We start from the raw sequence: 23632 nt of genomic DNA, 5'->3' as shown, positions 1-23632 counted from the left end.
GGGGGGAAGACAGGTGGTGGTGATGGTGGAGGGCACTTGAAAGGAAGAGCACTGGGTGTTGTATGGAAAACAATTTGACAATAAAATATTATGGGAAAAAAAAATATGTTTCCTGAGTGGTCTCTGGATTGTGTTTTGTCGACACCAGTTCTGCCCTCCTCCTTATCTCTGCTCCTCTGTGCCTATTGTGTTTTCACCCCCTCTCCCCCACCCATTTGCTTTTAGATTACTCTCTTTATCCCTGATTTTAAGCTATTAGATTATGCTATGTATTGGTGTAGTTTTCTTTATGTTTCTTGTCTTGGAGTATATTGATCTTCTGGGATCTGTGGGTTTATAGTTTTAATAAAATTTGGAAAAATTTTAGCCATTATTTCTTGAAGTATACTTTTTTGTCACTCCCTGTTGGCTCCTTATGGACTCCAGTTACACTTCTATTAGGCTGTTTGAAGTTGCCCCACAGCTCAGTCTCTGATTTGGATAGTTTCTCATGCTTACTTTTCTTAGGTTTGCTGATATTTTAGTTTGTCATGTTTATTTTTAATCTCATTTAGTATATTTTTCATCTCAGTCCTTGTAGTTTGAATGTTTAGAATTTTGATTGGGGTCTTGAAAAAAACACGTTAATCTTGTCTCCATTAACACACTCAGTATTTACTTTAGCTTCTTGAATATATAGAATATAGCGATAATAACTATTTTAATAACTTAGTTTACTAATTCTCTCATCTTTGTCATTTTTTAATTGACTTTGAATTTTTTCCTAGTTTTGGGTTGTATTTTTTTATATCTTAGCATATGTGGTAATTTTTCATTGGAAGACAGACATTGTATATTTTACCTTGTTTTGCGTACTGAGAATTTTGTATACATAGAAATGTTCTTAAGCTTTCTTCTAAGAGAGGGTTAGGCTACTTGGGAACATTTTAATCCCCTTGCCTTGTATTTATAAGCTGTTTTGAGGGCAGAATCAATGTAGAATTTAGTCTGGGGTTTGTGTTCCTCAGTACTGAGGCAAAGCCTTTCCCATAAATTATGAGATTTTTCACTTAGTCATTTTGGAGCAAACACTATTCCCTGCTGGCTGTAATCTTCAGGGATTGTTTCCTCTAAATTTTTTGTGTATCTTCTTTCCTTGACTTGCTGTGACTTCTTGCATATGGGCTGATCAGTAGTCATTAAAGACTCAAGGCAGCGTTTCTTTTTTTTTTTTTTTTTAAAGGTAATCCAGGCTTCCCTCCCTGTGCAGTTAACTCTTCTCCATACTGAGTCCTGTAATCCCTGCCTCCTCAGTTCTCACCAGGCTCCCACTTCCATCTCTTCAACTCAGAAGGCTGCCGATCTCTGCCTGGTTCCCTCTTTTTGTGCATTATCCTGAAAGTTCTGGAAGTTCTCTTTAGGAATTAATTTAGAGCAGTCACAGGACATACTTTGTTTATAGTCTCCAGGGATCACTGTACTTTGTTGTCTTGATGTTCATGACCTTATTTATTTATTTATTTACTATTGGATAGCATGATAGAATCATAGGTAGTTTTGTTAGAGATTTTTGGATTATCAACAATAATAATCTTGAAGAGTAGTCATAATATAGGTGATGTATTGATTTCTATTAAATGAATGGCCAGCATACTTCAGTTCATAAATACACCGTGTTTTACGAGTCTTTGTAAATTAGTTGTTTGAGTCAATCATTTCTCATTTATCATCTGATCATTCAGTTGAATTAGTGTCATAAATAAGGGATAAGTTCTCCAGCTAGCGCATAAAAGGCTATGGTCTAGCTTAAGTAGTGCTGTGAGTCATTGTGAGGCCAGTTGAACCCTGAGCTGTTCTGAGAACAGAATCCGAAGGAGGTCATTGGTGCATTTATTGTGGGTAAACTAAAGATTGACTGATGGGTTTTTGATGTTGGAAATTTAGGGAATGGGATTAAGGGCCGAAGTGGTACTGTAGCCACTGGACAGAAGTGTAAAGTTAAGATGTAGAAACTGTCCAAATCAGCTTGAAGTTTCCATTGGTACAGAATTTTAATGTTTGAAAAAAAAATACTGAATTCAGGATCTGAAGAATTTTTTTCTCAGATGTTAAGTGATTTACCTTTTTTCATTTGAAATTCCATGAAAACATGTCCCAGTTTGCCTGTGTTCTCTTAGGTTCTGTGTAGGTGTCATCATTTGTCTTAGATGAGAAGATCAAAGTAATTAAGACAGAAATATCTTAGCACTAGCTCGAACCCTACACTGTTACAGCATTCTGTGTGGTGAGTATCGAGAGGGTTGATATTACTGCTCTGCGGATTTAGTTCTTGGTGCAGCGGTGATCAGTGGTGCTGTGTACTGCCTCACAGTCCTCTTCTACCATTTCAAGAAATGATAGAGTGTGCAAATGAAGGCAAGATTTAACTCATTATTTAAAAAAAAATGGTTTACACGAAATAGCTGACTTGTTGAGTGTTTACTATATACCAAGCCCTATTCTTTACACTTTATATGAAATAAGTCACTTAATCCTCACAACCGTTTGTTATATGACTCTTAGTCTGATGAAAAAACTGAAACACAGAGAGGAAAGTAACTTACTAAAGCTCTATGGCAAATAGTAAATTCGAGATATCTGCGGTATAAAGACTGAGTCTGTGCTCCCAACCACCATGTTCACTTTTAGGATGAAGAGACGGTACTTCATGCTTTAATTAACATGGTATCATTTCTAAGAATTTGGGAATCAGTGCATTTTTAAGGTTAGGATGGCGAGGTGAATAGTGGTGAAGGACTTAAACTTTGGAATTCTTTAAAATTTACTTTGATATTAGGTTTCCAAAATACCTATATGAAATGGATGATGATTGCCAACCGTCCCTTAGCCTTAGCTTTTTCATCTTTACAAGTGAGAATAACAGTGTCCTGTCTGGTTATACATTCTTTCCCCATAGACATTGTGCTAAGCTATTTTAGTATTTTTTTTTAAGTTTATCTATTTATTTTGGGGAATGGGGCCGAGAAAAAGCCATACTGTCAGTACAGAACTGGATGGGGACTCAAACTCACGAACTGTGAGATCATGACCTGAACCAAAATCAGGAGTTGGACATTTAACCGACTGTGTCACCCAGGTGCCCTGGAACCCATTACTTTAACTGACTCACATATCAGACCTTGGACACTGTTGTTTTGATGACAGGTGTCCTTTGGGAAGATCTCTGCTTACATCGTCCGTGAAAAGGCTCTGGTTTTCCTCTTCATCTCTGTGTTATATATTTTGTTTCAGATATCTGAAATGGTAGTCTTAAAAATATTGGGAAATCTTAGCTTTATAAATGTCTGATACTTTCCAAAATGTATATTTAACCTACCAGACTACTCAAGGTTAAAATAGTTTATTCAGGCTTTAAACTTCAACAGCAATAATAACATTGATACATAAAACCACTAAAATTATTTTTATTGTCTAACACTCCTATGTTCTAGGTATGCATTTTTAAATTAATTTTCTTCATAACCATTTGTGTTAGGCAATTTTATTTTCCTCACTGTACAGAGGAAGAATAGGAGGTTAAAGAGAATATAAGTAGTGGGAGTCAGGTTTTGAATATAGTCTGTCACACTCCAGAGTCTGAGTGCTTAACTGTGATGGTAAATCACCTTTCCTTGGGTATTGAGATTTTAAAATTATATAATTAAAAGGGGAAACACTTATGTATCATTGTTATGTAATGGAAATCAGAACAAGAGTTGTGTAGGCCAGGCCTCAGGAGAAACTAAAACTGGAAGTCCTCAAGAATGAAACCAGTTCCTGGTGCCGTTTCTTTCTCGCTTGTGTCTCTCGTTTTTTTCTCCCTCGTGTTTTGACTTCTGTATGTGGTTCGTCTCGACTGTTCATAAGTGGTACCTTTGACACCAGTTTCCTTATCACCTTAAAAATCCAGAACCATCACCAAGTGACCTAGCCTTTTATGGTCAGAATGGCAGTTTCTTGTGAAATAGAATCCTTTCATCCTGGTCATGCTCTGGATTGTTTCCTTCTGGGTCAAGTGTTCGTCCCCTAGTCACATGGCTGTGGCAGTGGGTGAGAGGTTGAGGAAGGATGAGCTATACTGATGTTGGCAGGCAAAGAGGTAAAGGCTGAAAAGGGCCCCCAAATATGACTACACTAGTATGTAACAGACTTTACTAAGCACTGTTATAAAAACAACAGCACAAATAAACAAAAATACACATATAAATGCAAATATAATAAACAAAAACAAAAAGATACATTGCATCACAAATATAAAATACAAAATACAGAATGCAAACATATATATATTAGAGATACAAGGAACTGAAATCAGCTTATCTAAAAGTTAACCTCCTGAGCCTGAAACTGGATATGTAAATGCCACGATGTTACTGGAAAAATAGATTTAAGAGAATCATCTGGGTGAATGTTTTTGAAAAGAATACTCAGTAGTCATTTATTTGCATGCTTATGTATTTGCATTGTCAATTCAGGCTTTCCTATGGTAGGTTTAATTAGATGCATAATTGGGTATTTTTACCCAGGAACTCTAATGTAATTTGCAGTACATTTTTTGAAGATTTACCTCATAGAATTTCAGAATCTTTTCCAATTTCTTTTTTTTTTTAATTTTTTTTAATGTTTTATTCATTTTTAATACAGAGAGAGACAGAGCATGAGAGGGGGAGGGGCAGAGAGAGGAGACACAGAACCAGAAGCAGGCTCCAGGCTCTGAGCTAGCTGTTAGCACAGAGCCTGATGCGGGGCTCGAACCCATGAATGTGAGATCTGACCTGAGCCAAAGCCGGAGGCTTAACCGACTGAGCCACCCAGGCGCCCCCTCCAATTTCTTAATTCACAGATTTCAACAACTAAGAAGTGTTTGTTGTTTTCTCATGCATTTTCAGTTATTGGTGACTGCTTTTAAAATTTCTTACATTAGACTATAATTTGGACATTTTTAATTTTATTATTTTTTAAACATTTAAAAAATATTTTTTATTTATTTTTGAGAGACAGAGAAAGACAGTGCTAGCAGGGGATGGTCAGAGAGAAAGGGAGATACAGATTCCAAAGCAGCTAGCTGTCAGCACAGCGCCCACGAACCATGAGATCATGACCTGATCCGAAGCCTGATGCTTAACCCGACTGAGCCACCCAGGTGCCCCCAACTTGGACTTTTTAATGAAGTCATAGAAAAGTCTGAACAGTCAGAATGCTTAGTAGGATATTGGAAAGAGTTTAATGGAAGCTGATGAGTTTTGATACGTTTTGTTGTGTTAAAAAATTTCCAACTTAATTTCAACATAAAAAGTAATTATAGTGCCTTCTAGTGACATTTGTGATCAAAGTGTTGAAGATATAGGTGATATAGACTACATTTTTATGTGGTTTGTTATGAAATATATATTCTTGGGGTCATGTTTTAAAACAGAAGCATATATTACATTTTAAATGATAATTCCAAGGAAAACATAATTTTGTGCATTTATTTAGTTTTGACCCAACTTTCTTAGGAGCCAGATAGTTCTTTTACATTAAGTGAGCTACAGATAATCTTCATGAACTTTTTTTTAATTGCCCTTTTTTTAATACCTTAATTCTTATATTTCTTTATTTTAAAATGTTTATTTTTTAAGAGAGCAAGTGGGGGAGGGGCAGAGAGGAAGGGAGAGAGAATTCCAAGTGGATTCCACCTGTCAGTGCAGAGTCCAGTGTGGGGCTCAGTCCCACAAACTGTGAGATAATCGCCTGAACTATAATTAAGAGTTGGATGCCCAACCAGCTGAGTGACCCAGGCATCCAGTGCTTTTCTTCGGTAAGCACGTATTTTGGCAGATATCTATACACATCCTAGGCTTTCTAAAATGGTTCACTAGCTAGAATGCCTCATCTAGTCCATATATGGAAATCAGCTTTATTTTCCAAAATATATTGGTCCTAAAGCCACAGAACTCTTTTATGTTGTGTTCATGTGGTGTAGAGAATTTCCTAGGACATTGGTTTTCTCTTTTTCTTTTTCATGTATCAAAAATATGAAACAGTTGCCATTTGTTCCAAGTGGCTGGACTATTTCCAAAGCAGGCTTCCTTCCTGCTTGTTTCATCATGGTGCTTTTCAGTATGGAATTTCTCTCTAGCCCCTGAACCTTTCCAAGCTAGGGGCAGTTTCTGGACATCTCAGTGGCATTGATTTTTCTGGGAATATCTACTAGATTTTGGAGGTATCAGAAAGAGCAAAGAGGAATAGGCAGAAGCAGGAAAATAGAAAATATGAAATAGAAATATTCAAGAGTTGGAGAAGTGAGGCAGGTTCCTTCAAAAGTCACTTTTAAAAACAGTATTTAGAAAACAGGAGTGAGGCACTACGTAGAACAGTAAAATACATAAACAGTAGACCTAGGTACCTGCTTTTTAGATTATCTGTGGTAAAGGACCAGCGTCTTCATTTCCAATTCATTACCAATAGCGCCTACACAGTAAATACATTTATCGTGTGCTTGGATCAGATTTTTTTTGAAAATGTATAATTGCTATAAAAGTTTCTAAATGGCTTCTCTCCATTTCTGTACATCTTGTAGGTGGGTATCAGTCCCATGACCACATGTTGAGTGGTAGTATTGATCCTAAAATGTTTCTTTTTCTTCATTTTATAACTGAGATTATTAAAGCTCAGAAAAGTGAAATGTTTCAGTATTACACAGCTATTAAAAATTTCTTTTTCTTAGTTTCAGTAGAAAACAGTACAAAAATAAAATTTGGCCTTTGTCTGAAGATGATATTCATTTTCAGCATATAAAAGTCAGAAAAATGTGCCTCGAGGGTTGGGAGTTCTAGGGGATTTTCACTTTCTGCATCATGGATTTCTGAAATAATCTTTTATGTGATCTTATATTTTTGAAATTAGAAAGAAAAATTGATAAAGATACCAAGTAAAATAATACCAAAACAAGAAAAATCAGAAATGAGATCGAAAAAGCATACTAATGTAAAAGACTATTTGTTTCATATAATTAGAGTAATGAGTTTATATGGGGAAAGTGTCAAGGAATCAGGCCTAAAAGATTGTTAGGGATAGGACTGGGAAATGGTATGTAAGCCATAAACAGTTTACTTTTTATTTGGGAGACAGTGGGGAACATCTGAAGGATTTTATGCAATGAAGTAGCTTTATAGCGAAGAAAATTTTAGTGCATTCTCTCTATTTTTTAATTTTTATTTTTATTAAAAAATTTTTTTTACATTTTTTGTTTATTTATTTGGGGGGAGGGGCAGAGGGAGGGAGAAAGAGAAAATCCCAAGCAGGGCTTGATGCTATGAACCATGAGATAATGACTTGAGCCAAAATCAAGAGTCAGACTCTCAACCTAGTCACCCATGTGCATCTCTCCATATATATTTTAAAGTAAGATTAATGGAGGATCTACTTCAGTTTTATAAAACACTTTAATTCTGACCACCATAGTCAAGTCTTTCAATTATGAGTAATAGCTTCAAAGGTAGGAGAATACAGAAGTATGAGGCAGTAGTTGAGATTAGTATTCATTGTGTTTTGAAACACCTCGTCACTAAGTATTTGATAAAAATGCATAATATTGAGGCAGTATGCTCTGCTTTTGAGCATAACAAACTGCTTGGATTGGAATCTTAGCTCTGCTGTTTGTGGTTTTTTTCAACCGTGGGCAAATTATTTTACTTCTTTGAGTCTTAGTTTTCTCATTTATATAATGGAGATATATAATACAGAACTGTCAATGAAGTTAAAAGACGAGAGAGAGAGAGAGAGAGTGTGTGTGTGTGTGTGTGTGTGTGTGTGAGTATAAGTGTGCGTATATAGATACACTGTGTATATAGAATAGTTCCTGGTAAATAATGAGCATTAAATGAGTACTTGCTCTTTTAAAGTTTTATTTATTTATTTTGAGAGAGAGAGAGAGAAGGAGAGAGAGAATCCCAAGCAGGCTCCGCATTCTTAGCACAGAGTCTGACATGGGGCTCAAACCCACAAAGTGTGAAATTATGAAATGAGCCAAAGACAAGAGTCTGATGTTTAACCAACTGAGCCACTCAGGTGCCCTTAAAGAAGTATTTTTATTGTTGTTGTTATGATTAGTAGAAGACATTTTATTAAATAAATTTTATAAACCTATAAGAATAATGTGAATGTAAAACACCAAAAATGTGCCAGTTAATCTGAAAATTGCCACCTACTAGATTTCAAAAGTTGTTTCTCAGTTTAGAGACTAGAATAGTACATTTAGGTTTACTTAACGTAGTGTTTTCTCTTTTATAGTTTATCAGAGAAGATATGAAATATAAAGATGCCACTAATAAACACAGCCATCTGCACAGAGAAGATAAGCATATAACTGTTGAGGATTTATGGAAACGGTGGAAAACATCAGAAGGTAAGACTGTTTTAGTGAACTGAGCCCCTCACCTTTCCTCTGCCTGCATAGCCACATTGTTAACTCACTAATTGCATATGGTTTTATGAAAAGATCAAACTAGCATTTTCTGTGAGAATATTTACATTTTAGTAAATAGTTTTTCCACTTTTGATTTTGAAAAATGATTTTTATCTTTCTTAGGATTCATTATGGGTCAGCCTGTTTCCAGATAATTTGATACTTTATACTGGAATAAGAAAGATCATGCATGTCTGAGAGCTTAAAGTTGTGGAGTATTGCTTCAGCTGTTAAGTGACGTTATTATAAAAGGTTTAGCAAATAAATATGGATCCCAAAGTTTTGTTTTTAATTATCACGTACAGTTTTCTGAAGTCTTCAGAAGGCACAGAACTTTTAAGCTTTCCCTTAAATAATAGTTGCATCATAAAGTTGTGTAATTTATATTTTATCATTTTTCTGCCCTTGGGTTCTCAAGCTGTCTCATGGACAGTAGTTAATTGGGGCAGGAAAAGTGTACGGCCTGAAACCTCAGCTTGATCTCTAATACTAGAAATTTTTTTTAAAAGTCCATTAAGCTTATTATTGTTATTATTTTAATTTTGTTTTTGAGTAACAGAGTCAACCAAAATGTCTTTTTCTGAATGTTTTTATGGCTTCTATTCTTTTATCAGTCAAGCATTGTTGTTGTATATATTTTTCTTTGCACATTTGCATAGTGAAATCAGAGGAGGAGGAGGTTGGGACAGACTGCCACATAAGAGGATAGAGACATAATAGAGTTTACTAGACTGGCTCTGGTAACATTTGGATGGGAAGTACAGAAAACTCTCCCATTAGTTCTTGGTATTTGTATTAATATAGGAGAAGATTTATAGTTCCCTTACATTTTTGTTTTTACTTTTTAAAAGAGGCGCCTGTTAAAATACACTGGGAAGAAGGAAAAAATTATCACTGACTTACTTGAAAGATACATAGACTTTAAAAATCTGTCTCTCCATTTCCCCTCCCCATACCAGTTTTAAGTGATAGGAACTTGGGTACTTCTAAGAATGAAATAGTATAAATTTCATGGGGGCAAAGTGCTTGAATGGGGGAAAGCTCAGTAAAACTTAATCTATGTACAGCTATGCCTTGGAGGCAGCACAGGTTCGGCTCCAGACCACTACAATAAAGCATATACTGTGGTAAAGCAAATCACATGATGTTTTTGGTTTCCCAGTGCATATAAAAGTTACCTTTACACTATACTGTATTCTGTGAAGTGTGTGATAGATAGCATTATGTCAAAAAAAAAAATGATGTACATCCCTTAGTTAAAAAATGCTTTTTTGCCAAAATATGCTACCCATCAGCTGAGCTTTCGGCAAGTTCTAATCCTTTTGCTGGTGGAGGTCTTGTCTCAGTTCTGGTGGCTGCTGACTGACCAGAGTGATGCTTGCTGGGGGTTGGGGTGGTGCGGCAAGTTCTTAAAACAGAACAATACAGTCTGCCACATCCACCGACTCTTCCTTTCATGAACAGTTTCTCAGTGACATGCAGTGCTGTTTGATAGCATTTTACCCACAGTAGCACTTTTTTCATAACTGCAAACCCTGCCCCTGCTTTCTCAACCTGATTTATGTAATATTCTAAATCCTTTGCTGTCCTTTTACCGGTATTCACAGCATCTTCACCAGGAGTAGATTCCATCTCAGGAAAATATTTCCCTTCCTTATCCATAAGAAGCAACTCCTCATCTCTCCAAGTTTTATCCTGAGATTGAAGCCATTCAGTCCCATCTTCAGGTTCCACTTCTAGTTCTTGCTGTTTCCACCACATCCATGGTCACTTCCTCCCCTGAAGTCCTGAACCCCTCAAAGTCCTCCAGTGGGGCTGGAATCTACTTCTTCCCATGAATCACGAATGTTCTTAATACCATTCAGAGTCATGAATCCTTTCTGTAAGGTTTTTAATTCACTTCCACAGATCTATCAGAGGAGTCACTATGGCAGAGGTAGCCTAATGAAATGTATTTTTCAAATGGTAAGACTTGAAAATGGAAATTATTCCTTGATTCATGAGCCGTAGAATGGATGCTGTGTTCACAGGCATGAAAACAACATGAATCTTGTTGTACATCTCCATCAGAACTCTTGGGTGACCAGGTGCACCCTCAGCGAGTGGTGATATTTTGAAAGGAATCTTTATTTTCTGAGCAGTAGGTCTCAACAGTGGGCTTAAAATATTCAGTAAACTATGTTGTAAACAGATGTGCTGTCATCCAGGCTTTGTTGTTCCATTTATAGAGCACAGGCAGAGTAAATTTAGCATAATTCTTCAGGGCCGTAGGATTTTCATAATGGTAAGTGAGCATTGTCTTCATCTTATAGTCACCAGCTTCAGTAGAGCCTAACAAAAGAGCCAGCCTGTTTTTGGAAGCTGCAAAGCCAGGCACTGATTTCTCTAGCTGTGAAGGTCCTGGATGGCATCTTACAATATAAGGCTCTTTTGGCTGCATTGAGTATTTGTTGTTTCCTGTGGCCACTTTGGTTACTTACCTCCTGGACAGCTTGCTTTATTTAGCTTCTGCCTTAGCACTTGCTGCTTCACCTTGCATTTTCATGTCATGGAGATGGCTTCTTTCTTTAAATCTCATGAACCGACCTCTGCTAGCTTCTAACCAGAAATCTGCAACTTCCTCACCTCTTTCAGGCTTCCCAGAATTGAAAAGAGTCAGGATCTTGTCTCTGGATTAGGTTTTGGCTTAAGGGAACATCATGGCTGATTTGATTTTATATGTAGGCCACTAAAACTTTCTCCATATCAATAAAACTGCTTCGCTTTCTTCTTGTGTGTCCATAGGAGTAGCACTTTTAATTTCCATCAGGAACTTTCCTTTCCATTGACAACTTGGTTAACTCACACAAGACACCTAGCTTTCAGCCTGTCTCAGCTTTTGACATGCCTTCCTCTCTAGGTTTAATCATTTCTAGCTTTTGATTGATTTTTTAATTAAAAAGTTTTTATAATGTTTACTTATTTTTGAAAGAGACAGAGACAGACAGACATGAGCAGGGGAGGTGCAGAGAGAGAAGACGACATAGAATCTGAAGCAGGCTCCAGGCTCTGAGCTGTCATCACAGAGCCCAGAATGGGGCTTGAACCCAAGAACCATGAGATCATTACCTGAGCTGAAGTTGGATGCTTAGCTGACTGAGCCACCCAGGTGTCCCTCTGGCTTTTGATTTAGAGTGAGAGATGTGATTCTTTCTTTCACTTGAATACTTAGAGGCTATATTATAGGGTTATTAATTGGCTTAGTTTCAGTATTGTAATGTCTCAGGGAATAGGGAGGCCCCAGGAGAAGTGGGGGTGGGGAACAGCCAGTTGGTGGAGCAGTCACAACTCACAACGTTTATCAGTTAAGTTTGCCATCTTATGTGGGTGCTATTTGTGGCACCCCAAAACAGTGACAGCAAAAACAAAGATCACTAATCACAGATCACTATAACAAGTATAACAAAAATGTTTGAAACCGTGTGAGAATTACTAAAATGTGACACAGAGACAGGAAGTGAACAAATGCTGTTGGAAAAGTGGTGTCGATAGACTTGCTGGTATAGCGTTGGCGCAGACCTTCAGTTTGCAGAAGACAAGATCTGTGCAATGTCTGTGACGTGTGGTAGAACAAGGCCTGCCCGTGTATGAACTGCGTGCGGTGTGGAGGTGCTACGGAAGGAATCGGAGATCCATTATAGCGTCTGTTGTTACTAGTATGTTTTCGATTTTGGATAAGTAATATGTTGAGTGGAACCCACTTAACTATGTTTGAATAAAGGGAAAAAAAAGATGTGATCCCTTGTTACCACCCAGTGTGCCCCCGACCCTGTTCAGCCCCATCTGCTGCTTGGGTAAGTGGAGCAGCTGCCCTGGGTCCCCCGTGCGTGCTTGTGCTTGTGCTGCATTCTGTACTCAGCCTAACAGAATAATCTGTTTAAAACATAAGTCAGGTTTGCTTCTTGCCCTGTGGTGGCTCAGCGTAAAAGCCAACATCTTTACAAAGACCCATAAGCTCCTGTCTGACCTGCCTCCCCTGCCGCCTCTTCGCTTCCCTGTCACGTCCTGCTGGTCTGTCTCGCTCACGCGGCTCTGTCCCAGCCACACTCCTTGCTGTTCCCCCACAGCAGGACTGCTCGTGTCCTCTTGGACCCTCCCGGAGGCCCACCATCAATCACCTCTCTGTTTAAGATGGCAGGTCACACTCCTCCCGCCCCGTTTTCTACTCTTTGTTTTTTGGCACACTTACCTCTCTTAGCTTCACATTTTCTCTTTCCCATATCATATATCATCTAAGATATTATATAATTGACTTATTCGTTATGTTGGTGTCCTTTCTCCTGCCTCTGAGAATGCAAACCGAAGAGAGCTGAGGTTCTTTGTTTATTTTCTTTGTTAATGTGTTCCCAAATCCATGGGGACTCTGTCCTCAAATCGTGTTTTGGTTTTTGACTTTAGGGAGTTTGGTGAGATCTTTTGTGATCTATAAGCCTGTTTTGTTTTGGCTTAAGGCCTTTCCAAGTTCAGTAGCCTCTTAAATCTCCTTCTCCCTGGGTTTTTGCCTTAATTTCTACCCCCTAAAATTTTTATTATTATGATACTGAGAAGATTTTCATCTGAGTCACCAAAGAGTTGGCCTAAATTTTTTACAGTATGCTTATTTTTCTCCAAACAACAGTCTCTCACATCACCTCCGAGGGGAGAAGCACATGGGATGAGGAGTCTGAGGGCTCCTACTCAAACAGTTGTAAGTACTTTCTACAATAGCCAAATCATGGAAAGAGCCTAAATGCCCATCACCTGATGAGTGGATCAAGAAGATGTGGTATATATTCACAATGGAGTATTACATGGCAATGAGAAAGAGTAAAATCTGGCCATTTGTAGCAAAGGGGATGGACCTCGAGAGTGTCATGCTAAGTGAAATATGTCAGGCAGAGAAGGACAGATACCATATGTTTGCACTCATAGGTCTAACAAGAGAAACCTAACAGAGGACCGTAGGGAGGGGAAGGGGGAAAGAGAGTTGGAGAGAGAGAGGGACACAAACTATGAGAGACTGTTGAATACTGAAAACAAACCGAGGGCTAAAGGGGGAGGAAAAGGGGGGGAGGGGGTGATGGTCATGGAGGAGGGCACTTGTGGGGAGAAGCACTGGTTATTATATGGAAACCAATTTGACAATAAACTATTATAAAAAATAAAAAATAAGTGCAATTAAAAAAAACCACTGCATGTGAGGAAAGAGAAATGAATCTCTTTAGATAAAATAAACCTTCGTTAGAAGCTTTATAGTGACCTAATTGATTTTCTCAATCCATGTGAGACATTGCATTTATTAAAGGAGCCTTGTAAAGGCGGGTCATTGTTGCTAGATCAGCAGTGTTTGTTTATTTATGGATGTTTATTGGGGGGAGCCGCAGAGAGAGAGAGGGAGACAGAATCCCAAGCAGGCTCCCCACTGTCAGTGCAGAGCCCAGTGCGAGGCTGGAACCCACAAACCATGAGATGACCTGAGCAAGATCAAAAGTCAGTTGTTTTACCCACTGATCCACCCAGGCTCCCCAAGAGCTTTGGGTTTTAAGCTTATAGCCTGACAAGACTCAGGTATCCTGGAGACACCTCAGGGACAGGGCATGCTGAATGTGCAAGATTCTGCTTTTATCTGGTATATTTTGTTTCTGAGATTTTTGTTGGGAAACAATAAGTGATTCTTTTGAAAAAGTTTGGAAACTGCTGCTATAGAGATTAGAATATACCTCTAACAATAGTGTGTGATTCAAGGTTGTTTAGTAGTAGCACGTAATACAAACACACAGGGGCGTGCGTGCACACCTGCAGACACCTGCAAACACACCGTCTTCTGTGTCTCCAGTGCCTAGAGCAGTGCCCTAGTTACTTTGATATTACGTAAATATTTGTCGAATGAATGAATTATTCCTGATGAGCACTGGCTATTTAGTATTTCAGTTAATCCAGTACTTTTGGGTATAGGCATTTCTGTTACAGTGAAATATATGCATTCATGAAAAACTTATGTTTTGTAAAATTATGAACTTAAGAATTACAGAGTTTATGTGACAAATGGGGTTAAAGCAGGCCGCTCAAAATTTATGCAACTTTGTGACCAAAGCACTAACTGTACTAATGAAAATATTAGCACAAGTTCAAAAGATGTGTCAAATTTCTAATCAGTTAATGTAGTAGTGGGTATGTGCCTTCACCTTAAACAAATGGGTCAAGATAACTTGGCGGATGGAGGTGGTAGGCGGGGCTGAGGCTGCTAAGTGATGTTGACCAGGGCAGAGCGCACCGAGAGGAGACTGAGCCTGAAGCCCTGCTGAGACGGCGGTGGCCACCTCGGGCCGAGAGGCCGGAGTGCAGCAGACAGCCTGCTCGTGGCCTGCTGTTTGCCATTCTGTGCACTTTGTACCCGCTTGCTGTTACTCTGCAGTTTGAAATGCTGATCAAATCACATTTGAAATGGTGTCACTGTTATATTTTATCGACATGATCCTTGTTGACCGGTTGCACGTAAGCTAATTCATGGCACAGAAGCACATGTGGCCAAACAGGTGGTATCTGTGATGTACGGAGTAGGCATTGGATCCCAGGTGTTAATGATGAATTAAGCATATCTCTGGACTATAAGGAGTAATAGCTGAGTAGGAAAGAGAGACAGATAACTGTAGTATGTGGTGATGTGTACAATAATAGGAGTAAGTGTAGGATATGGAGATAGCTCCCTGGAAGGAGAAGGTATACACAGAAGGTGGTGCTTGTGACAGGTTCCGAGGGTTGACCAGGAGTTCTGGAAGGGGCTGAGGAGGTGGACCATTAGTGGTGGCCTCTCATGGCTCTTTCTTTAGGTACCTGGAACTTGCCGGATGTGCAAGTGGCATGCTATAGGAAGTGTGGGGGCTTTCACACTCTACATATTTAAACCCTAGCCCTTCTTTTCATGAGCATTCTCTGGAGGATGAAGTGGAGGGTGAAGTGGAGTTGTTCACTGGAGAAGCAAAATTGTGTGATGCAGAAATTGATCCTCATCTCACATACAGAAATTTCAGTGTCACCTGAATATACTTTTTGTGTTTGTGTGGAGAATGCTTGGTCAGTCTGCGCATGGCAGCAGTCCAGTGCAAATGAAAGACATTTTAAAAACTAGTATTAGATTTCAGATAGATTTTGATAAACTGGGTAAGCTATTAGAATTAGGAACGCATGTAAAGAGTAGCTAGATACCTAGTGAAGGAAAAGGTAGAGAGGAAATTACTGGTTTATTTTTAAGTTTGAGGCACTATAATAGATAAAAAGCTGATTAATATACTGTTTTTAAAAATGGTAACTCATTAGGCTAAATATTTATTATAATGTGACAACCATGAGGCAATCTTTCCATCCTGTTCAGTATGGGTCTTATCTTACCTAAGATCACAGTGTAATTTTGGGCTTTACAAATTGAATAGACATTTGGAAATTTTGTAGAAGGTTTAACTTTTTTATTTTTTGTACTAGAAATTTAAAGGAACTGAAGTTGTCTGAGAGGAAAGAGAGTAGGCATTTAAATAAGAGTTCTTTTCAATTGTATATAAATTCCACCTGGAGAGAGGTGACCAAGAGCATTTTCTTTCTGTTTAGGAAAGCAAAAATGTGAATGTCCCATAAAAGGATATGTAAAGGAAAAAGAAATCCTGACATTGAATATTAAAGTTTTAAAAGTAAGGCAAATTATAGATATTTCCTTTATATGTAGATCCTTGGTATTAATAAGAATATTCTTCTGGATGTGAAGTTTAAATGGGTCTCTACATGTTGATAAAAATCTATCAGTTTTTTAGGTGAATGCTACTGGTTACAATGAGATTGGGGTGAAAAAAAAGTATCTGTGCATGTCGTTTAGCATTATCAGAAGAGTAACTGGAGATGTAGACTTTGCATATGATAAGGTTGCATTTTCTTTGTGGCACCCATGAACACAGCATTCACTTGTATACTTACAGTCTGTGTGGTAGTCACTGTGGCAGAGCACAGGTGTAAGATAAGGCCTTTGTCCTCAAGGGGCTTCCACTACTGTCACATGTACACAGATGAAATGTTAAGTAATGGTTGAAGACAGTGTAATTAAATACTAGGTAAGTGATACTGCTAGGAGAGTTTTAGGAAGTAGCCAGATTTGTTGTGAGGAAGTCTTTCTTAGGGAGTAAGTAACATTAAACCTGTAAGTAGTTATGTGTAGTTCCAGGCTTAAATTCGAAGTTCCTCAAATAAGCACAATTTACAGATCAGAAATATAAGAATTTTTTAGTGTATGTGAGTTAAGAATAAACCACTGTTTTTATATTTGTCTTTTGCTATTATATGTAATACTTAACCAGTCTGTATCTTTGTCATCTGCTAAATGGAGATAAAATTGTGTACCACATCAGATTGTTGAGGATGAGATAAATTTGTACACCTTCAGTGCTTAGAACAGTGCCTGGCACATAGCACGTGCTTAGTGACCATCCCTTGTTACCACTGTTTTTGTAAGATAGGTGTGAACATGGCGCATGTGGGGGCATGGAGACTGATAGAGATGGATCAGGTGTCTGGGTCGGGGAATACTAGAAAATAGGATTCGTCAGAGGGAAACCAGACTGGTTTTAAACCTGATGAGCAGTTCCAGGAGTGGTAAGATTCCACTCATGAACCAGCACTTACCAATTGGTGGTGGTTGCCTGTAGCGCTGTATTAAAGAAGCTTGATCTGTGTCTGGTCTCAGTAGCAAAAAAGGATGTTATTGTAGAAGTTAGTGGTTAGCAAAGTTTACTGTTATCTGTGGCAGGTGGTTGTGCATTTAACATTTTAATCATCACCACACTAAGTATTAGGAGCCATTTTACAGCTTCCTGTTTTAGAAAGCCTTATAATATAGAATAGTCAGGGGAAAAGAATTAATTCATTTAGGAAGACTAGCTTTGAGTTTAATATAATGTGGACTTGAGTGGAAAAAATGAAAAATCATGAATCCTGACAAACGTTTTACAGGAAGACTTGAATCCGCTTTTCCCCTTTGTTCAGAATGAATTCCATTTTTTTTCCCTCCTTGTGATTTTAGACCCATTGGACTTGAGGAGAATCATTTAACTGACTCATACAGTGTACATATTTTCGTAAATATTTATTATGAGCAAGGCATTGTTCTAGTTACTGAAGATATACAGATGAAGAACATGTTTTCTGTTTTCCACCTGCCTATAGGCTATTATTGGAGAAAAATCTATTATTGAACAGTTAAAGGATGTGATACGATCTAGCATAGAGATATGTAGTTAGCATCGTGGGAAAATTGAGTAAGAAGTATGTTGGTCTGTCTGCAGAGGGCAGGTAAGGCTCGAGGAGTCAGTTGCATTAACTATATTTACCTTCCACCTCTTGTTATCTCTTCACTGGGAGGCACTCTGCTGAATCAGTGGCTTTCAAGATACTTGTTAATATAACACATTTCAAAACACAGGGCTCTTAGTGTGCTTCAGATGCTTGTGCTGTCTTACTAACTCAGGTTTTTAACACATTTCAACTTTTATATGATACTTTTGGTTTTGGGAGAAGCTGTTGTTAGCCATCTATAGAGATACTGAGTTTTCATTGTCTACAGAAAGCAGTTTCTACAAGAGAAGGCCTGTTCTTGAGGTGGAGTCTAGTTTCAGAATGACAAATGTCGTTATTTCTACTACTAACAAAAGTCTTTTGTAGTCCAGGTTTCTTGTATGTAGAGAACAGGTCACACAAATGTATCGGTCATTTATTGCTGTCAACCAGCTTTTAAGTGGGTTTAACATGGGTTTTTGTTAGAGGAGTAGCATTACTTGATCCTTACTTGATCGATTTGCAAAATACTGTTCTATATTAGTCAGAATTGATTTTTGTACTTTGCATAATACATGCCCTTTTAAAATTCATTAAATAGCTTTCTTTTTATTATAAAATTATCTACATGAGTTCTTAGAACTCATAATAGGTTTCTGATCTTATTTATTCATCATAGTATGTCAGCATTTCAGTCTCCCTTTATTTCATTCATATCTGTTTATTGGGGCTAACTGTTTTGGTGTTTATTATTTTCATTTTCTTCTTTCTTATTTCTCTTTTATTGGTGACCCTTTTCCTCTTTTACTTCAGGATACTTGCCTTTTGGAGATTTAGGGTCATTGTATGTACTGATTTATTAGGATTAATTATGTCTGTTTAATCTGTGGAAGGTATTTCACTTTGAGATGACTGTATCTTTTACACTTTTTTTGGTTTTATCCTGAAATAGAGACCACCTCTCAATAGGATGCAGAGATCAATTGCCTATCATATCTCTCTGTACTTAGGGTTCCAAAAATTGACAGTTTCTATTCTTTGGGAACTCATGAAATAGATATGTTGTGCGCCCTACTTGTTTCTCAAATAAATTTTCCAATATGTAATTCATCATATGGTGAAAGTTTTCTTATAATTTAAGAAGTAGTATTCTAAAGTTGTTTATAAATTTGCCTTATTATGGTTTTCTATGCACCTGAGTTATTCTACATTTCTCCTCTGCTATATTCACAGACTCAAGGGATACCTCAAGTGTGGAGTACAGTAACAGAACCTTCTGCAGAAGGTAAAAATGAGGGCTGTCCACTTTTCACTATGATGGACTGTTTAGAAAATAGTAGCATTTCTTAAACATCTTGTTCTTTCTTCATTTTCCCCAGCAGTTGGGAATTGATTCCATATAGATTTGTGTTAACTTTGGCTTTACCATTTCTTGGTTTGGGAAATAGGGGGGTAGGATGGACTCTGGTTACCATTCTGTATGTTAAAATGTATGTTATTATAGGAGATTCACTATATTAAATTCTACGTTAGGTGGAACAAAATTTTATTCCTGCTCTTTTAGATAAGGGAGTTGCTTGCTGATAATAGTATTCTCTTCTTCAAAGATGGTCAGTTGTATAAAAAACCTTTTTTTTCCTCAAACAAGTCTGTGTTTACTTGGGTCTTTTGCTATTCCATCAATTAATTAGGAGCAATTAATAGAAATAATGCAGATTACAAGTGCATTGAAAATAAAATTTTCAGAGATATTCAGTAACCCATTTCTATTTAAATATGAAAACTCTAAACATTTTTGTAATTCTGAATCATATATGTAAATGTATGTATGTCATATTACATATATAAATTTGTGGTTCGGAGAGGATGAAGGAAAAAAAAATAGGGTAAATCACATAGTGTATGTGTATGTATCTCTATCAAAATTGAGTACCAAGCACAAATAAAGCTTATTTTCTAACTTTCTCATCTGGTTAAGATGCTCTTCAACAAGAGATCCTAAATGAACATTCTTCTAACATTTGGCCAATCTTCTGTTTCTGTTTCTCTTTCTGTCAGTGTGAATTCTTACAAGTTGTTGAAAATGGTGGACCATTTATGTACTTTTGATTTAGAGTATATAAAATCAACTGCTTAAGTTATTGGTTTAAAATTAAAAGTCGAGATCAGTTTGACAAAATGATATAGTAAATGTCAGTCACATTGAAGTAAATTAAATTTTTACTTCAATCATTTCTTTTCCTAACCATCAGGTAGGAAGAAAGCATAAAACAGGTGTTTATCACTAGGAGCTTATGGCTGCTTAAGGGCTATGATCTAGAAACAAAATCAACAATAGAGTTTTAATTTACTCACATAAAGGTATGATAGGTAAAGTCATAAGACTTGAGAGTGTAGTAAGACAAGGAAAAAGAATAGCCCCCTGGGAATACTGTTGATAAGGCAAAAGCTGAAGTTTAGCTAATGAAGTGAGGAATGGCCATCAGAAACATGGGACATAAGTCAGAAAGTCTAGAGAGGAACGTTTTCAGGAAATAATGGATGGTTGTATAGTTGAGGGCGTAGCCTCGATATTGCAGAGTATCTGCTGTAAACCCTCATGAAGAATGTTCTTTTTCAGAACTCTGTAATGGGAAATCATGTCTCATGTCTTTCCTATCTCTTTACATTATGTGAATCTTGGTAAATTTTTTTCCCTCCCTTCCTTAGTGGGAGGTAGAGAGAGGAGAGATGAAAAGTGGCTAGTAGTTCTGATATAGAGAAAAAGGATGTATTGGGAAAAACCCATGAGACTTGGCAAGGAGAAAATCATTAACTTTCAAGAATTTAAACATTGGTATGAGGAATTGAATTGCATACACACACAAAATAAGTGTTAAGAAAGCTTTAAGTGGGAGCAACCTGAATGTGCATCAGTGGGTAAATGGATAAAGAAAATGTGGCGCATATATATAATGGAATATTATTCAGCTTAAAAGGAAGGAAATTCTGGCATGTGTTACAACATTGAGGAACCTTGAGGACATTATTCTTAGTGAAACAAACCTGTCATAAAAGGACAAATACTGTATGATTCCATTTATCTGAGGTTCCTAGAGTAGTCCAGATCATGAGATGGAAAGTAGAATCGTGGTTATCAGGAGCTGGGGGGAGGGCGTTGGGAGGTACTGGTCAGTGGGCACAGTGTTTCAGTTTTGTAAGATGGAAAGAGTTCTGAAGTTGGATGGTGGTGATGGTTGTACAGCAATGTGACTGTTTAATACTGTTGAACTGTACACTTAAAAATGGTGAAGATGGTAACTTTCATGTATTTTAACCTCAGTAAAAAAAAAAATGATCTAAGAGAATGGGCATGTAAGAAGTAGAGAAACAGTGAGCAACCCCCTGTTTAAGGTACAGGCAAGAAAGGTGGAGGGAAATTGAATGGTAGTTATAAATGGCTAGTATGACCAAGTAAAGGGTTTTCGTAAGAACTGGTAGATTTGACTGTGCTTAAAGAAACAGGGAAGCACTCTACTGACATTTTTAAAAGTTGAAAATATAAAAGAATTTTCAGTTCAGGGAGTACTTTATTCAAAAAGTACTGTGTATAAGAATTGGTAATTGGGATTATACCTTAATACATCATTTAATGCCAGCATTTATTTTCTTCATCGATAATGGTGTTGGTTTATGGATTTAAAAGATATTGTTGGCTAATAAAAAATGAATTTAAGCTGAGACAGGCTTGTTGATAGAATTGTGCTGTACTCCTTATAGGCATGTCACTAAATGTTTTCACAGCCTTCGTAGAATTTATTTCTTATGAAGGATTTGACTGATAATTGAAATACTACGTCTTAAATTTTTGGGGAAAGGGATGGGGTGGACTAGGAAAAGAGGAATTGGGAGGGTGAGTAATTAAGGCCTACGGAAGACCTTACCTTCTAAATTTGCTTATGCATTTGTTTGGTTTCTGAATTATATGTTGTAAGAATATAGAATTCTAACATCATTATTTTCCATGTTTTGACCAGTACCAAAAATTTTGTGACAGAATTTTAATGATAGTGCTACAGCTCTACTACTACAGTGAATAATAATAGGTTTCTGTGTACTAGCTGCATACCCACTGATCCAGAGCCTGTGACCTTAGCAAGGTAAGCGTGCCCCAGATTGCAGTGTGAGCTGGTTGAAGATTGACCTGCTTTGGCAGTTGTCTAAATTTGTCTCCTCTGTCTTTAATGAGCATGCTTAGTTGCATGATTTTGACCATGACATTAGACTGCATTCTCTCAGATGTATAATTGGAAGCTTCTGGATATATAATTGGAAAAAGGGGAGGCCTAGTTTTAAGTTAGTGGATATATGTTTTAAGACTGTGTCCAGATTCTTTGAGTAGTTTTTAAGAATGTCCAAAAAAGTAATCACTCTAGTTTCTAATGGAACTTGCACTATATTAAATACTGGAGGCTGAATTTACCATAAAACTAAATGCTTAATCAAATAAGTTATGTGCATAACTGATTGTTCGACATGCTTTGTTGAGCGGCTTGAAATTACAGTATACTATGTCTTCTTTTTTACTACAGGGCTTTGTTTTAAAGATTGAGCAGTTTGTGTTTTAGTAAGTCTTACTTTGGTGACAGAAGATGAAGAGAGAGAGACTCAAATTGCCTTAAATATATTGGGATATTCATTGTAAGGATACTTTATCATCAATGATTTTACTAATTGCAAGTGATAAAAACAGATACTTGATCCCATTCATTCATTATGTCATCAAACATGTATTAGTTCTTCCTGTGTGTTAAGCATTACTCTGGCTTTTGGGCGTAGAGCATTGAGTAAATGAAATATTCTGCCCTCATGAAATTAATACTCTAGGGAGACAGATAGTAAACAACTTTGCATGTGTGCATTTAGATATATATGCTCCTAAGACTATTGGAACAGATAAATGATAGGATAAAAGTAAAGCAGGGTAGCACATAGTCATTGACCAGATAGGGTGAGAGCTTTTTAACTGATGCAGTCAAGGAAGAACTCCTCAGGGATGTGATATTATTCATCGGTTATAGTGTCGAGAGAGTGAGCCAAGGGGAGGTCTAGGTGAAGTTCATTGCAGGCTTAGAGATCAGCCAGGCTAACACCTTGAGGCTCGTGTGATCTCAAAGTATGTAGGGGATTATGAGAAGGCCAGTATATCTAGAAGGTCATAAGGGATGGGAACGTTGTAGGAGACAGGTAAGGTCTGTGACGTAGACAGGGGCAGCTCTCCTAGGACCTTGTAAGGCCTAATAGAGAGTCGGGGATTTGTTATTTTATGACTAGCTTCACTTGGGAATTTTGAGAAAAGTAGTGATATGGTTTTTCTTTTGCAAAAATTACTGTAGTAACTCTGTGGGTGTTAGACTCTTGAGGAAAGGGGGCAGGAATAGAAGTGAAAGGCTGTGGGGCCATGAGGCTCTTGCAGCAACTTGGTGGGAGGAAGGTAGCAGAGAGGTCTGACTGATAACATAGTTTGAAGGAATAGTGGACAGGATTTGCTGCTGGATTGGCTTCAGGAGTTGGTCGGGGTTGGGGACAGGAATTAATGATGGCTCCTACATATTATGGACCTGTGGTATTAAAACTTCTTGGAGATGGAGGTGATTAGGAGAAAAAGTCTGAACAAGCCCAATTAGGGGACTAATAACGGAGGGAGAAGTTGATTAACACTGAGATCATGATGCTAAGACACTGAATGCTGGGAGGTCAAGAAGCACAGAGAGGAGCCAGGAAAGAAGAGCAGTAGCCAGTGAGATGCTAGATGAGGGGAGCTGGGAGAACTGGCGTGGGGTAGGATCCTGGAAG

General features: G+C 37.6%; 1 protein-coding gene across 4 annotated transcripts in view; it reads left to right on the top strand.

Annotated features, from left to right (window-relative positions):
* Positions 1 to 23632, top strand: part of STIM2 (stromal interaction molecule 2) — a 141678-nt gene that overhangs the window by 77923 nt on the left and 40123 nt on the right. For 3 of the 4 annotated variants that reach the window (XM_029947716.1, XM_029947733.1, XM_029947725.1), the window contains exon 3: positions 8293 to 8407. In XM_029947716.1, the coding sequence (XP_029803576.1) occupies positions 8293 to 8407 (115 nt within the window). Of the gene's footprint in view, positions 1 to 8292; positions 8408 to 13124; positions 13194 to 19030; positions 19083 to 23632 lie in introns of those variants that run through there. The other variant, XM_029947742.1, reaches the window with a different exon arrangement.

This window comes from Suricata suricatta, chromosome 1 (assembly GCF_006229205.1).
Source record: "Suricata suricatta isolate VVHF042 chromosome 1, meerkat_22Aug2017_6uvM2_HiC, whole genome shotgun sequence".
Lineage (NCBI taxonomy): Eukaryota > Metazoa > Chordata > Mammalia > Carnivora > Herpestidae > Suricata > Suricata suricatta.
Note: the sequence above shows the minus strand (reverse complement) of the source record. Positions and strands in the feature narration are given on the sequence as shown.